Source organism: Panicum virgatum, chromosome 9K (genome assembly GCF_016808335.1).
Source record: "Panicum virgatum strain AP13 chromosome 9K, P.virgatum_v5, whole genome shotgun sequence".
Classification (NCBI taxonomy): Eukaryota; Viridiplantae; Streptophyta; class Magnoliopsida; order Poales; family Poaceae; genus Panicum; species Panicum virgatum.
In genome coordinates this window covers 15,129,355-15,142,824 of record NC_053144.1, presented here as the reverse complement: position 1 = coordinate 15,142,824, position 13,470 = coordinate 15,129,355, and the positions used below count along the sequence as shown (strand labels likewise).

The following is a 13,470-nucleotide window of genomic DNA, read 5'->3' as shown; positions in this document are numbered from 1 at the left end:
AGCATTTCCAAGAATGTCCAAAACTAACTCCTAAAATCAATTTTTGGATATGCAGAAGAAATTTCGTGCTCCAACAGTAGCCCAAAAATCTTCCCAAAATTTCCGCGCGTCCAATACTTCCCCCATCGCGTCCCAGATTTCGGCCTACTCTCGGCGCGCCCAATCCCGACGTTCGCGGAGATCCCAAGAAAAATCTTTGTGCGCAGGTGTTTATCGGCAGCCCCCACCCTTTCTTCCTCGCGTCGAGGATGCTGCTGCTCAGTTCTCGAGGCACCGTTGTTGGCTTCCCAAGCTGCCACCGCTGCCTGTTTCCCATCTGTCGAGGCCGGCCTGCAAGTTTGCTGTATGCATTGCCGCGGCCGCCGCACATCAGGCGTCGCCACCGCCCTCCATCCAAGTCGTAGGCGTCCTCCCCACGTCGAGGCCGCTGTGTCGTCCTCTTCATCGAGCTTGCAGCCTTGTCCTCTCCGTTCAGGCCGTGGTGACCTCCCTTCCAGAGCTTACATTTCACTCCAAATTGAATAGCTCGCACATATTTTGATTTGCACTTCTTGATATCTCGTTGAGTTCAAGTGGAGAGGATTTCTACTGAGTAGTGCTGTCGTACTAGCTCCAAAAACCTGTAGAGTGGCAAAAGAAAAGGATTGCTGATCTAGCAGGATTCAGGTTTATGATCTTGCATCGGCCATACTTTTAAAAAAATTGCGCACTTCCAAGGATGACATGGCAGGTTTTAAGGCTTTCGCGACAAAAAAGGCTACTGTTGGAGAAAAGACTGTTTCTTGAGCCCAAAATCTTTTGGGAAGGTGCTAATCTCATGTTTTTAGGCCTATAAATATTAGGCACTATTGGAGATGCTCTTATATACTAGTATTTGTTTTTTATAAGATCAGCTAAGTTTGAAAAATGAAATTGGCATTACCCGTAAGAATGATTAATTTTCTCTGTGAGATATTTTCGATCTGAAAGGATTGGGCTTAAAAATTCCTATTAATAATTAGATCGCATACAAATTCGTATACAAAATATGTAAAGTAGATCATAATCTCTCCAAGTGAAATTATGTTAATTGTTTTGCAGTACTGGTACTAGATGTTATCAACGAAATTAAAGGTCAAAAATATGCTTTTTAGTTTTTTTAGACTAAAACTCGCTTTTAAGAAGTGAACACGGGGGAGGGCATTGCATAGACTTGCAAGGTAGTTGTGCGTGTTTTGGAGTTTGTAACGGAAACTTAACCCTTTTGCAAAGACACATTGCTAGCCCATTGACAATTTGTTCTTTCCTGACTCTACACAACACCTAGCTCACACAACACTTGGCTCTTTTTTCTGCGCACACGGTACGTAGATGCATTCCGACAAACAACAATTTAAGTGTTTAGTTTGGCAATCACCCACTCACGAGTCACGATAGATGAGGTGGTCCATCACGACTTGATCCCAAAAAACTTTAGGACAACAATAATATTCTTCATATTTTTTATACCAAGTATACGTGCATACGACGGATGAGGTGGAGTTGTTTTTTAACCCACTCCAACCAAACAAGAATCTAAAAGGTGAGAAATCTTTACTTGTGAAACCAAACATCCCACGAATTCGAAACTAACCATAGTAAGTTCTGGAACGCCAAATATGAATTGCAACTTAATCCAGCTTGGGCTAGTTGACCACCTTCCGGTCTCCGGATCAAACGTGGTTAATTAGAACGAGCACCGTCAGCCGTTGGATCAGGGAGCAGGAAGTCAAAGACATCTCCCTCCGTCCATTTCTGGTTCACGTGCCGAACAGGAAAAAAGAAAACAAGAGGATGGGGAAAAAATAGGCTCGCAGCACGAGGCACCGAAGACCGAAGAGGAGAACAAAAAAAAGGAAAGAATTTCTGAAAAAAAAAACAAACGCGAAGACCTCCACCAGTCCCCAATCCGTGCGATCGCACCACCACCCGCCGGCGGCGATTACCCGAGCCCCTCCTCCGGCGGCCAACCGCGACGGGCCCCGGGCTCCGCCCCGTTCCAAACCCTACCCGTCGAACCGCGCGCCTCGATCCGTTCCCGCCACGCCGATCCCGCGCCTGCCGCCCCAATCCGGTCGGGATTTTCCGCCGCCGGGCGCTGATCGGGATTCCCCGCCTCGATCCCTTCCCCGCCCGCCGGTACCTGGCTCGCGGAGGAGGCGGGCGTCACCATGTTGCAGTGCCTGGATGGGGTGAAGCACCTCTGCGGCGTGCTCCTCAAGTGCTGCGACATCGACCTCAAGCAGCCCAAGGGCCTCGAGGATCCGGAGGTCCTCGCCCGGGAGACCGTCTGTACGTCCAGGCCGCTACTTCGCTCCCCCCGCCTCGCCGCCGCTCCTTCCCGAGCAGCGCAATCGATTCCATTACCGGTTGTGTTCTCTTTGTCTGACGGCGTGGTCTGCGTGTGCGGCTGTGCTTGCAGTTAGCGTGAGCGAGATCGAGGCGCTGTATGAGCTGTTCAAGAAGATCAGCAGTGCCGTGATTGATGATGGGCTGATCAACAAGGTTAGTGGGTAAAGGCCGGGAACTTTCTCGGGAACAGAACGATGTGTGTCTATACACATGATCTTGAGGGGTTATTGGTTCCTGATGATCTTGTCTTGGCATGGCAGGAGGAGTTTCAGTTGGCGTTGTTCAAGACTAGTAAGAAGGAGAGCCTATTTGCTGATCGTGTAAGACTACATTGCATTTTTCTGTTTCACTGTTTGCTCAGTGTACTTGTTGATACTGTAGCGCTGTTTTGCATATTGGTCCTCAATGCTCTGGAGCATGAGATCTTGGGGTTGGGGATTGGTGGGAACTGGAAAATTGACATTGATTGGGAGTGTAGGTTGTCTTAGCATGTGAAGTTTCTCTGCAATGTCTTTTTTTCATTCGTGCGTTCATCTTTTGCTTGTATTTTGTTTCTCATCACTCCCCTATGATCAGTGAAACAAGCAGGTAGAATGTCCACTACAAGTTGCTAAAAAATAATCATGTATGGATTGAAGCTATAATGCCAAGAACATAATGGACAATTGCTAAAATTTCCTTTTTCTCCACAAAAACATGACCCATGCTCACAGTCACTCACATCCGAACCATCTGTACCATCTAAACCCTAGTATATGCCCTCCAATCAGAATTTGCAAAAATCATATATGCATGCTGCGTTTATATGTAAGTAACTGTATCCAGTATGAAAAGTATTCAAGTCAGAAGGATGTTGATACATAACATTTATGTCATCTTGTATGACAATACACTGCCCTTACCATTACCCCTGTTCTTGCAGGTATTTGATTTATTTGACACAAAACACAACGGAATTCTAGGATTCGAGGAATTTGCCCGTGCGCTTTCAGTATTCCATCCCAACGCTCCTCTTGATGAGAAGATTGACTGTAAGTTCACAAAAAAATTAGGGCATTTCCACAGCTGAGTCCAAAATAAAGCAATAGACTAGGGTAACCACACACTATGTGCTCTGTTCAAAACAACAAAGAGATACCTTTAAGTAACATGAACATGGTTTATTATAGAAGAACCTCTCATTTTTGCCGCCATTCTGCATGAAAAATTTAGTTATTTGAACAACTAATAAATTGCCAGAATGTGACAACTAGTTGCATTGCAACAACTCAAAGTGAAGATTAGTTGCTACCTAGTGTGATTAATTTGCAAAAGTAGTTAAGTAATCTCCAGTTTATGAATTTGATTCTGCCTTGCATGTAGATGCTGAGGATTTTGATGCAATATTTGCCACCAAATGCATTATCCATTATTTGTTTGATAGTGCTATTAGAGATGTTAGCTGTAAATCATGTCAGGCATTTGGCAAAGTCTTATCTGCCTCGGTCCGTGTGCATTTAGCTGAAATGACAAGTAATTCAGACTTATGAGTGCAACAAGAAGCTACTAGTCGTAATCCATACTGAAGTTTTCCCTTATGTGGGCCATCATGCTATCTGTAAATATTTGGTTTTTCTTGGACGGAATGTCAATATGGGCTGCAACTCTCTCGGTTCTTTGATCCTGCACATTGATGCGGAAAAATAGGAGAATTCCATATGTTTGTTTTTAGTACACATTCGTGCCCTATCTGTATTGCTCTTGCTTTTGTTCTTTATATGTTTGTAACTGAGGGGGGGAAAATCTTAGAGTTGTCTCTACAATCCTTGCAGTTTCTTTCCAGCTATATGACCTCAAGCAACAAGGCTTCATTGAAAGACAAGAGGTATTTGCTACTAAACATAACGTTTTGGTAGGATAAGGGTTATTAGGTAGCACATCTAACAACCTGGGTGATTGGCTGGTACACTGGGTATCTACCCTGTCAATTTCCATTTGTTTTCTTTTCAACTCAGTTTTCTTTTTTTCTTGTTCTGCATTTGACCAGTTTCTGTTTTCCATTTTTCTTCTCTAGTCAGTGATGGTCACATATATCCAGAACTACCGAACAGTCACCCAATTATATCCGGTTAAATACTGGGTACCAAACTTTTATTGCCATGGACTTGGTTAACATGAATCAGATTTGTATTCAAATTGATACCCAACCTTTTTGTGTCCATCCTATATACTTGTTTTTTTTGTTGGATTTCATCTCTAGCCTTACCTAGCATCCCTGGGACAAGACTTTGTTGTTGCTTGTATACTGGTTTCACCCTCATTTTTTTTTGGTTTTGCTGGTTGGGGGTTTCGGGGGGGGGGGGGGGGTTATGTTTTAACTTGTGGATAAAAAGGTTAGGAGCTTTGGGTCCCTGTCATGCTTGTTAAGGGAGGCTCAGTCAACATAGAATGTGGGAGGTGTTAACGAAACAGATGGCCGCATATTTACATCAACAGCATGCGGTGGCTTGGTCTGGGTTTACAAATAAAGACATAATTGCAATAACTCACCTGAAAGCATGTCAGTTTGATTTAACGCTGCACCTGGAAGTATGTCAGAGTTTGATTTAACCCTGCAGCTCTTTTATCACTTTACCCCCCCCCCCCCCCACTAATATATCATTTGTTTGAAATTTTACCATGCTGGGTCTTAACTCTTAATTTGACTGCTGTCACTTGGCCAACCAGTTGTCTCGTGCTGATGTGGGCTTGTGTTATGGTAAAGTTGTTGGAAGTGGATTTGTTTGGTCTACCAAAATAGCTTGGTTGGTCTATAGAGCTGAACTAGTTTGCCTCCAACATACAGTGAAAATTAAATCTAGGTCAGGTTGTTTTTCTTTTGTAATTTTTCCATAGATTGGCATGGTTTAGGAGACATATATTGCATAGTTACACTCCCACTTTCTGTTTGGCTGAGGAAGTACATTTTTTTGTTGTTCAAAGTTGCTGTTATTTCCATTTCAGCAGAATAACTTTCCTGTGCTTTTATTTATGCTTGCTTATAAAAGAAATGCACTGATCATCATCTTTTTCACGCTGTATATTAATGATTTTGTTCTTTTTTGCTATTAGGTTAAGCAAATGGTTGTTGCTACACTTGCTGAGTCAGGAATGAACCTTTCAGATGAAGTTATTGAGAGCATCATTGACAAGGTGCACCTCAAATGTTTTGTTTTCACATACTGCGTAGGCAGCCTAGCCATTTACTTTTGCCATTTAGAATCTGTAGCCAATTAAGCGTTTTTAGTTTATTAGGGGAGGTTTGAAATTAGATCAAGAAGGAAGTCTAGACAGCAGCATTACCTTATGGCAAGGGAGTAGAGGATTCCTAGTTTGTTGTCTGCTAATCTTGGTAGAAGTTGATGTCTTCTAATCTTGTCAAGTTATTGGACTATATAATCCGTAATTCTGTTGGATCTACCTGTTAGGTAATAAAAGAATGACATTAGTATTGTTTTTGGTTGTATTCCTTTTGTTAATTAAAGAAGAATTAGTCCCTGATATCCTCTCACCCCAATTCATGTTTGAACTCCTTACACACTAACCTCCTTTAAGCAATGCTATTTGGCCTTTTCTCTATAAGGTAGTGTCATTTTGAATGAATGACCATAACATAATCTTTCTGTTGACACATGATTTTACTGTCACGCTAAATTGAGGCCATCGCTCTTTCTGTTGACACATGATTTTACCTGTCACGCTAAATTGAGGCCATCACTCAGTAATATATGTTGATGCTTGTTGAATAAAGCTGTTAGGTTGTGTTCATTACTTTTTATTTGATACATTGAACACACTTTTTTGTAATAACACAAATGGATGGCTATAACCACTAGTGCCTGTTTGATTTGCAGTGTTGATTGAGTTAACAGACTTGGTTTTTTTTTTAGGAAAGTTAACAGACTTGGGTTATGACGTAGTTTCAAAACATTCTAGTTACTTGTTACTATAAAGTATCTTTTGCAAAAGGTGGATTTGTAATAGCACATTGTTGAACAAGTGCTAGCACAATGCAAACTGATTGACCCATTGTGTGCAATTGTATTGTTTTGTTTAATTTGTGTTCTTCTCATTCTGCAAGACTTTCGAGGAAGCAGACACAAAACACGATGGGAAAATCGATAAAGAAGAATGGCGCAATCTAGTACTGAGGCATCCCTCGTTATTAAAGAACATGACACTTCAGTACCTCAAGTAAGAAATGCTAACTTGTTTGTGCACAGTTGACTGTTTACTTTTTAATTGGTCGTTTATTTTTCCTGAAACTAGATTGTAACGTACTGATATTGATGAATGATACTTGAGATAAAGCCTGGTGTTATGTGCATACATTCTTAGAGATTGGAGCTGGGATTTGTGGGAGAATTGAGGGATAAATAGAGGAAGGCGGTGGCCAGGAGGTGGTCGGCGACCTAGGGTTCGGGGAGTGCAGGAGAGCGGCAGCCACAGAGTGCTGGTGCCCAAACCAGGGGCAGAGAGAAGGAAAAGCCCTCGATCTATACCTATGCTTATGTTGCAAAGGGTACAGGAGGCTTCTATATATTTTGAGGAGATTCTAAGTGGGTTGCTAAGTAACCTATCCTAACCTTCCATATTTTAGAGGGATCCTTTAGACTTCCTATCCAACTAGGCTTTAGATCCTTATTCATTATTAGACTTTTCATTGGCCTGGGACAGTCCTGTGGGCCTGAATGGGTCAGTTGTTCCTGGGACTAACTGGAAGAATTATGACTTGCTCTTGCAATTTTTACAAAGACAGCAGAGTTTATTGCTGCATTACACATGCAGTATCTTGTACCTGATGCATCTTATATAACTTTTCTAGACATAGAAAACATTTACCTAGGGACCATTTTTGACAAATTTTCCCAAGGACTTCTTTGACAAATAAAAATGAATGGAGAAAGGAAAAGGAAGAAATGAAGCTTGAACTACGGTCTGCGGCCATCCCGATCTTAGCGCATAACCATGATCTATCGAAAGATCTGGGACGCCAAAGTCATCAACTTCAGTCGGCAGACAAACTTTATTCCATGAAGAGGACATGCCATCCTTATTGACTTAGTCATAAGTTACTTTAATCACCCATTTATGCATTTTTCATAGCCAATAATTGATAAATCACCATGGCTGAAGGGAATGCTTTGACCACTGTCTTCCACCTGGTGAGAGTAAATCACCTTTCCACTTAGACAACTTTGGCAGGCAGCAGATCCTCTGGACAAGCAGCTGATTGGCATACCTAAACATTTTTCTAATTTGGTAATTCTGAAGTTGTCGAGGATAGGAAGGGTTCCGCTGACATATCAAATTCAGACAACGCTGAAGTAATGAACGATGGCCATAACATCATCGACAAAAAAAAAGAAGCCATGTATTTGGTTTCTCCATGGCATCTGGCCTTTAATTATCACTCAAGGCACATGCTCTGAATCATGATTTAGGAATTAGTGTTAATGGTTCAGTTTCAACCAAACTGTTTTGTGGTACTGCTTGATTTGAAGGGACAAGCCAAACCATCATCTAGTCATCATCTCATATCTTTTTACCTTTTACTTTTAACTTTGAGGGATGAAAAATTGTTATGTTCTCACTCGGTCTTGATAATTATTTCTTTTTTGCTTCTTTACTGTTCTCTTCCTAGCTCAAAAGTTTACATTCAGATTCTAATCATAATGTCGCTGGGCAGGGACATCACCACTACATTTCCAAGCTTTGTCTTCCATTCTCAGGTTGATGATACATGAAGCTATGAGATCGTATTTTTGCCCCAATGAAAGATCAGAAGGTAGTCCCAGTGCTTTGTTAAGCAAGCTTTCCAATGTTAGCTTGAAGGTTCAGCATATGCCATAGCGTTCAGAAGTTGCGTGATCATTTCGAGAAGTCAAACCTTTGTTGTTAATAACGCTTCGTTTCTTGTTTTTATTCAAAATTCTGGCTGAAATCCCCCTCCCCACCCTCTTCTTTCTTTCTTTTTTTTTTGAATTTGGTTGTTAACTCAATGTTTCTTGGTGTACAAAGCTGCAGCTGAACTTCGCCTTTAGTGAATTGTATTTTACTCATGAAAGTATTATGTTGTATATTTATGCTTAATGACTGCTGGAGACAAGTTCGATTCAATTAATTCTATTATCATACCTACAATGGAGATTATCTTTTTTTTAGAACAGGTACCTTATTGTTCTGCTTAATTCTTGAGAGTTATATTTGAGACTTGCTCGATTCATGTGGAGGTTGTAGTCAGTTTTTCCTCGTACTCAGATTTGTCGAAATTTATTTTCTGATCGGATGGGCGCATGGCATGGTCACTGGAGTGGTTGGAAAGGACAGGTCAATGTGTTCGGTTGCCAAGAACAACCTGTCTGTGTTCGGCAAGGAAAGGTCAGCTGGACAAGGATATCAAACCTGATGGGGCATTGCACTTTTGCACGATTGGTAGTTCATGCCAGGCTAAACTTGTGTTGGGCAAACAATACTTTCATCTTCCAAGATCTAGCCAAGGAAGTATTCTTTTGCTCATGTGAACGTGCTCAGGTCTTCCTTGTGTAGCCTCAAACCATGGAAGTCCAAGTCCTGCACCTGCAGATTTTCCTTTAATTCAAACATGGGATAAGAATAAGATATCCTCATACCTTTATTTCCTTTGCCCACCCTACATTTTCCGATATCCAAACGTCACATAAAGTTATTTTTCTCCCTCAATATCTGCAGGATCTGAGGCGTTGGTTTGAGATCGGATGGTTCATGATACACGGGGGCGTCTCCCGATCTCACCTGTCTCGGTGTGTCCGGCTCGGCAGCTTTGATTGCAAGTGGGGCGGGTTGCGGTTGCCCGTCCCGCGTTAGCTGGAGCTGCAGTTTTTTAAGCACCCAGTAACACTGAGCAGTCATGTAAAAAATTTTAACACTCATGCTGACCGGACTCAGCTCAGACGAGACTGCATGAGAAGTCTCAAGACGCACACGCACACACCTCAATACCTAGATGCGGGATGAGGGCTCGAACCCCGCCGGCAATCTCTCGTCCTCGGGAGCTACTGCTGGGCCAGAGGCCCATCCGCAACCGCGGTTTTCTTTGCAGGGAAATGCAGCGACCCGCATTCTACCTCAATTTCAGACGTAGCCGAACCAAGTAACTGCAATTGAAGATCCACACCGGCAAGTATAATTCAATAGTTTTTCTGAACTAGCCACTGAACAAGAAGATGAAAAAAGGAGTACGGTGGCACGGTGCTAATTAATTTTCTGAAGAGCTTAACAATGTTGTGTAGCTGTATTTGATTCAGTAGTTTTTCTCCGTGTCAATTCCATACTGCCATATACTACATCAGGGCTTGCTTTTTGTGAAATTATCTTTCCACAAGCTGACTATCCTACAGCATCAATTAATCAAATAGAGCAGCAGCGAAAGCAAATCCAAATAGGATTAATATAATTATACGGAATGAGAAGCATGAGATTTGCCTAAGCAGAAAGATCGGAACGAGGCAAGCACTTGAAACTTGGGCCCTGTTTGGATTTTAGGGCTAGTTGGGAAGCCCATTTCCCCGCCGGGTTCCCCGTCAATTCCCGGTGCGAGAAATCCGCGGGGGCAAGCTTCCCTGGGACAATCTGTAAGGCCTTTGGAAGCCCACGAGACATGGAATAGCAGCCCGCTTCCCTGCGTTTTCCACGGGGAACATATCCACGACACATGAGGTCGGGAACGTTTCCCCGGTTCCCTGACCCCTCGCCTCTCGTCGTTGCTCACTCTGTTTGCTATTTGTTCCTCCAGCCACACAACAGTATTTTTTTGTTACGCAGTTCTAGCACCAACCTCCAGCCACCAGCCAGCCAATAGTATTTTTATCTCATACCACTCCGGCACCAGCACTCACACAACTCTTCGCCGAGTTGTGATGCATGGCGAGATCGCCGCCGCCGACTCCCATGCGACCTCCCCCTCCGTAGTCCTGTCCGGGAGGGAGACCACCACCACGACGCCAGCACCTCCGCCTTCGCAGGGTAGTCTACCTCTATCCACATCTCCTCCCCCAACTCCGTCGCGAATGAGATCCCCATCACCGCTGCCATGGATCCATCCCCCACCCCCTCCGTCACCGCCTTTGCTGCTCCTCCTTTGTGAGCCAGGGCCTCCGCCTCTGCTTGGTGAGTCCAGCATCTTCGCTTTCCGCCCTCATCTCCTTGCCCGCTAGGGTTTCTCCCCACCTCAACTCACACAGGTTCTTGTAGATATTGGGGACGAAGAGTTGTAGGCTTGCAGTCATGAGCGAATTGAAGGACAACCTGAGGGATTTGGTCCTAGGAGTGAGCATTGACTTGGTAGTGATGCGTCAGTATCCGTGCCATGGCAAATACGGCTTCAAGTTTGAAGCGCATTGCCTTATTTTTTTATACTGCAGCTGTGCAAGTTCCTCTTTCTCATTCCTGAATCTTAATTTTTGCATTCATGTTCCTGAGTAGTGTCAGCAACGCAGTATCTACCATAGTGCATCAGCAAAGTGTATGGAGTAGTTGGGGATGATTTCTTTATGCACAATTAATTTAGACATGAGAAGAACATCAATATGGAGTAGCAGTTAGCACATGATGTTTTGACATTGATTTTATTAGTCCCATGGTCTTTCTTTCACTGAACACCATCAGATTTCTCCTATAGAATTTCATTGCATTATCAAAGAAGTCCCACCAGCCGGATGGACCAGTGTTGCATTAAACACCTTTTGTTTGCCATGATTGTGATTCTTGTGTGAGCTTATCTGCACAAGTATCTGCACTTATCTTTTTCCTAAATTCTGAATATCTGCACATGCTGTCTTGTAGATGTCTTGTAGATCCTATTCTTGCTGATCTCAAGATCCAATACTTAATGTTCTTTTATAGGACTTATTACAAACTGTCATACACAATTACAACTCACCATTAGCTAACACACTAGCTAGTTGTAAGATCTTTGATTAACAGATCTACTGGTTGAGTAGCTATTTCTAGTAGCACAAAGCTTGAAAGCTGTATGTCAGGTTAATGTTATTTTGCTTACCTTTTGATGAATTTGTGATGGCAAGTACCTGCTGGAGTTGTCAGGAAGGATGGTACAATTTTCAGGCTGCTGATAGTGGCTCATACTATTTAAATTTGATATCTTTTCACTCATGTCTTGCCGTTGCACTCATGACCTTTTTGGACTACCGGTAGCATGCGTAACTACTATCTTTTCTTGCCATGCAAGTTGATCAGTCGACTGTACCCAAGTTCCCCAAGTTCAGTGAGGTCCTAGGGACGCCAACAACATTCAACCATTGCTGTACTGATTCTACAGAGAAGTTCAAGGCCAATGTGAAGCGGCAAGGGCAATGTGAAGCTTGTGAAAAAAGAGTTGAAGGTTTAAATTGTTGCTCTAGGGCCAAAGTTTTTTGTGATCCATTTTGTTTTTTATTGTATGTCGGATGTGAGAGCGGAGATGACCTGTGATGTGATGATGAAAGGATTTGCTTAGCTGGATATTAGATGTTACTTGAGTTAAACTTTTGTATAGCTTTTGAGTTAGATGTGTATATTACTTTCTTACGTATATATGCATAATGCATTTTATGATTTTTCATAGCTTTTGAATTTTTTTCAAAACATATATATCAAATCTCCCTTGGATTATCCAAAACAATGGAAAGAGATCTCTGTGGCTGTCTCCCCCTTGGAAAACATTCCAAACACCAGCAGGGAGATTCTCCCCTTCGGGGGATATCTCCCCTGTGGTGGAGGGGGAAATCGGTGGTCCAAAAATTTCCCTGTGAGGGATTTTCTTCCCTGGGATAATTACCACCTGCTGCCAAACTAGCCTTAGGTGTAAAGATTTACCCCAAGCTAAATGTTTTTTACATTTCACATTTTCCCCTAACTAATTTATTCCATAGTATGTTTGGATTTAGGGGTAAAATGAGGGTAAAAGTGGTTGGAAATAGCAATCAATGCATGGGAATATATCTGGTGCAAACCACAACTTCGTGAAAATCCGTGCAAACTATGTCAAAAAAATCATCTAAATTCACCAAAAAAATCACACATGTATATGATATGATGATATACAATCTTGTAAAATATTTTGTCCAAACTCGATTTCGTTTGTGAGATATAAAAATAACAAATTTCAAGGCAGAAAGTTGTCCAGATGATTTGTTAGAAATTTGTTATTTTTATATCTCACAAACGAAGTCTGGTTTTGACAAGATATTTTACAAGTTTATGTATAATCATATCATCTACATGTGTGATTTATTTAGTGAATTTAGATGACTTTTTTGCCATGGTTTGCATGGGTTTTCACGAAGACTGTGGTTTGCACTAGATACGTTCCCCATGTACCCAATTTTATCCCAATTTGACACCCTCCAAGGGGTAAATGGGTAAAAAAGGAGCAAATGGAATAAAAGGTCACATTTACCTACATGTTTGGATTTTTAGGGATAAATATGGGGCAACTTTTCTCTTTTTTACTCCTTTACCCCACCATCCAAACAGGGTCTTGGACAGCAGAACTGAACACGAGCCGCAAGTGCTTGAAACTTGGACAACAAATCAGAACTGAACATGAGCCACGCGAGACTCTCCCATCCTCTTTCAACGTATCTGGACAGCGAGATTGGGAGGCTGATTACCTGATGAAGATTAGAGATGGAGTTCTCCTAACCCAAGAAGCTTCAGTGCCATAGAAAAAGAAATTTCAATATTTGACATCAAATACGTAGGCTTCACCTCTTTTGACATTAAATTCGTAAGCCTTTCAAAATATGACACTGGATTTATGTGCGAATTCTTTCAAAACAGAGGATTTTGACTCTTTTTCTTAATTTCTCAAATTTCGATAATGTTTTTCTTTGAAAAATTTACGAATTTAATATCAAAAGAGAGACCCCGCGTATTCGATGTGAAATGTGAAATTTCTCGGAGATTTCTATTTATCGCGCACGCTACCCGCGTGCGAGCTGTCACAGAACACGGCAACCCAGGCCAAAGGTTGCAGGTCCAGGCGCACAGCCAATGATGACATTGCAGGGTGCAGGGTGCATGTGCAGGTGCTGGGCAAGT

General features: G+C 42.3%; 1 protein-coding gene across 1 annotated transcript; it reads left to right on the top strand.

Annotated features, from left to right (window-relative positions):
- The first annotated feature begins 1,833 nt into the window (after window positions 1–1,833).
- On the top strand, window positions 1,834–8,532 carry LOC120650320 (calcineurin B-like protein 3). The gene is made up of 8 exons (XM_039927397.1): window positions 1,834–2,310; window positions 2,441–2,523; window positions 2,631–2,690; window positions 3,293–3,401; window positions 4,182–4,234; window positions 5,461–5,541; window positions 6,470–6,582; window positions 8,078–8,532. Exons 1-8 carry the CDS (start codon window positions 2,190–2,192, stop codon window positions 8,133–8,135), a joined length of 678 nt encoding a protein of 225 aa, XP_039783331.1. The 5' UTR covers window positions 1,834–2,189; the 3' UTR covers window positions 8,136–8,532.
- The last annotated feature ends 4,938 nt before the right edge of the window (window positions 8,533–13,470 follow it).

Coding starts and splice junctions, on each gene's coding strand:
- LOC120650320 (XM_039927397.1), top strand. CDS start 2,190: ATGTTGCAGTGCCTGGATGGGGTGAAGCACCTCTGCGGCGTGCTCCTC. Junction 2,524..2,630: donor ATGATGGGCTGATCAACAAG/GTTAGTGGGTAA, acceptor TTGGCATGGCAG/GAGGAGTTTCAGTTGGCGTT. Junction 6,583..8,077: donor ATGACACTTCAGTACCTCAA/GTAAGAAATGCT, acceptor GTCGCTGGGCAG/GGACATCACCACTACATTTC.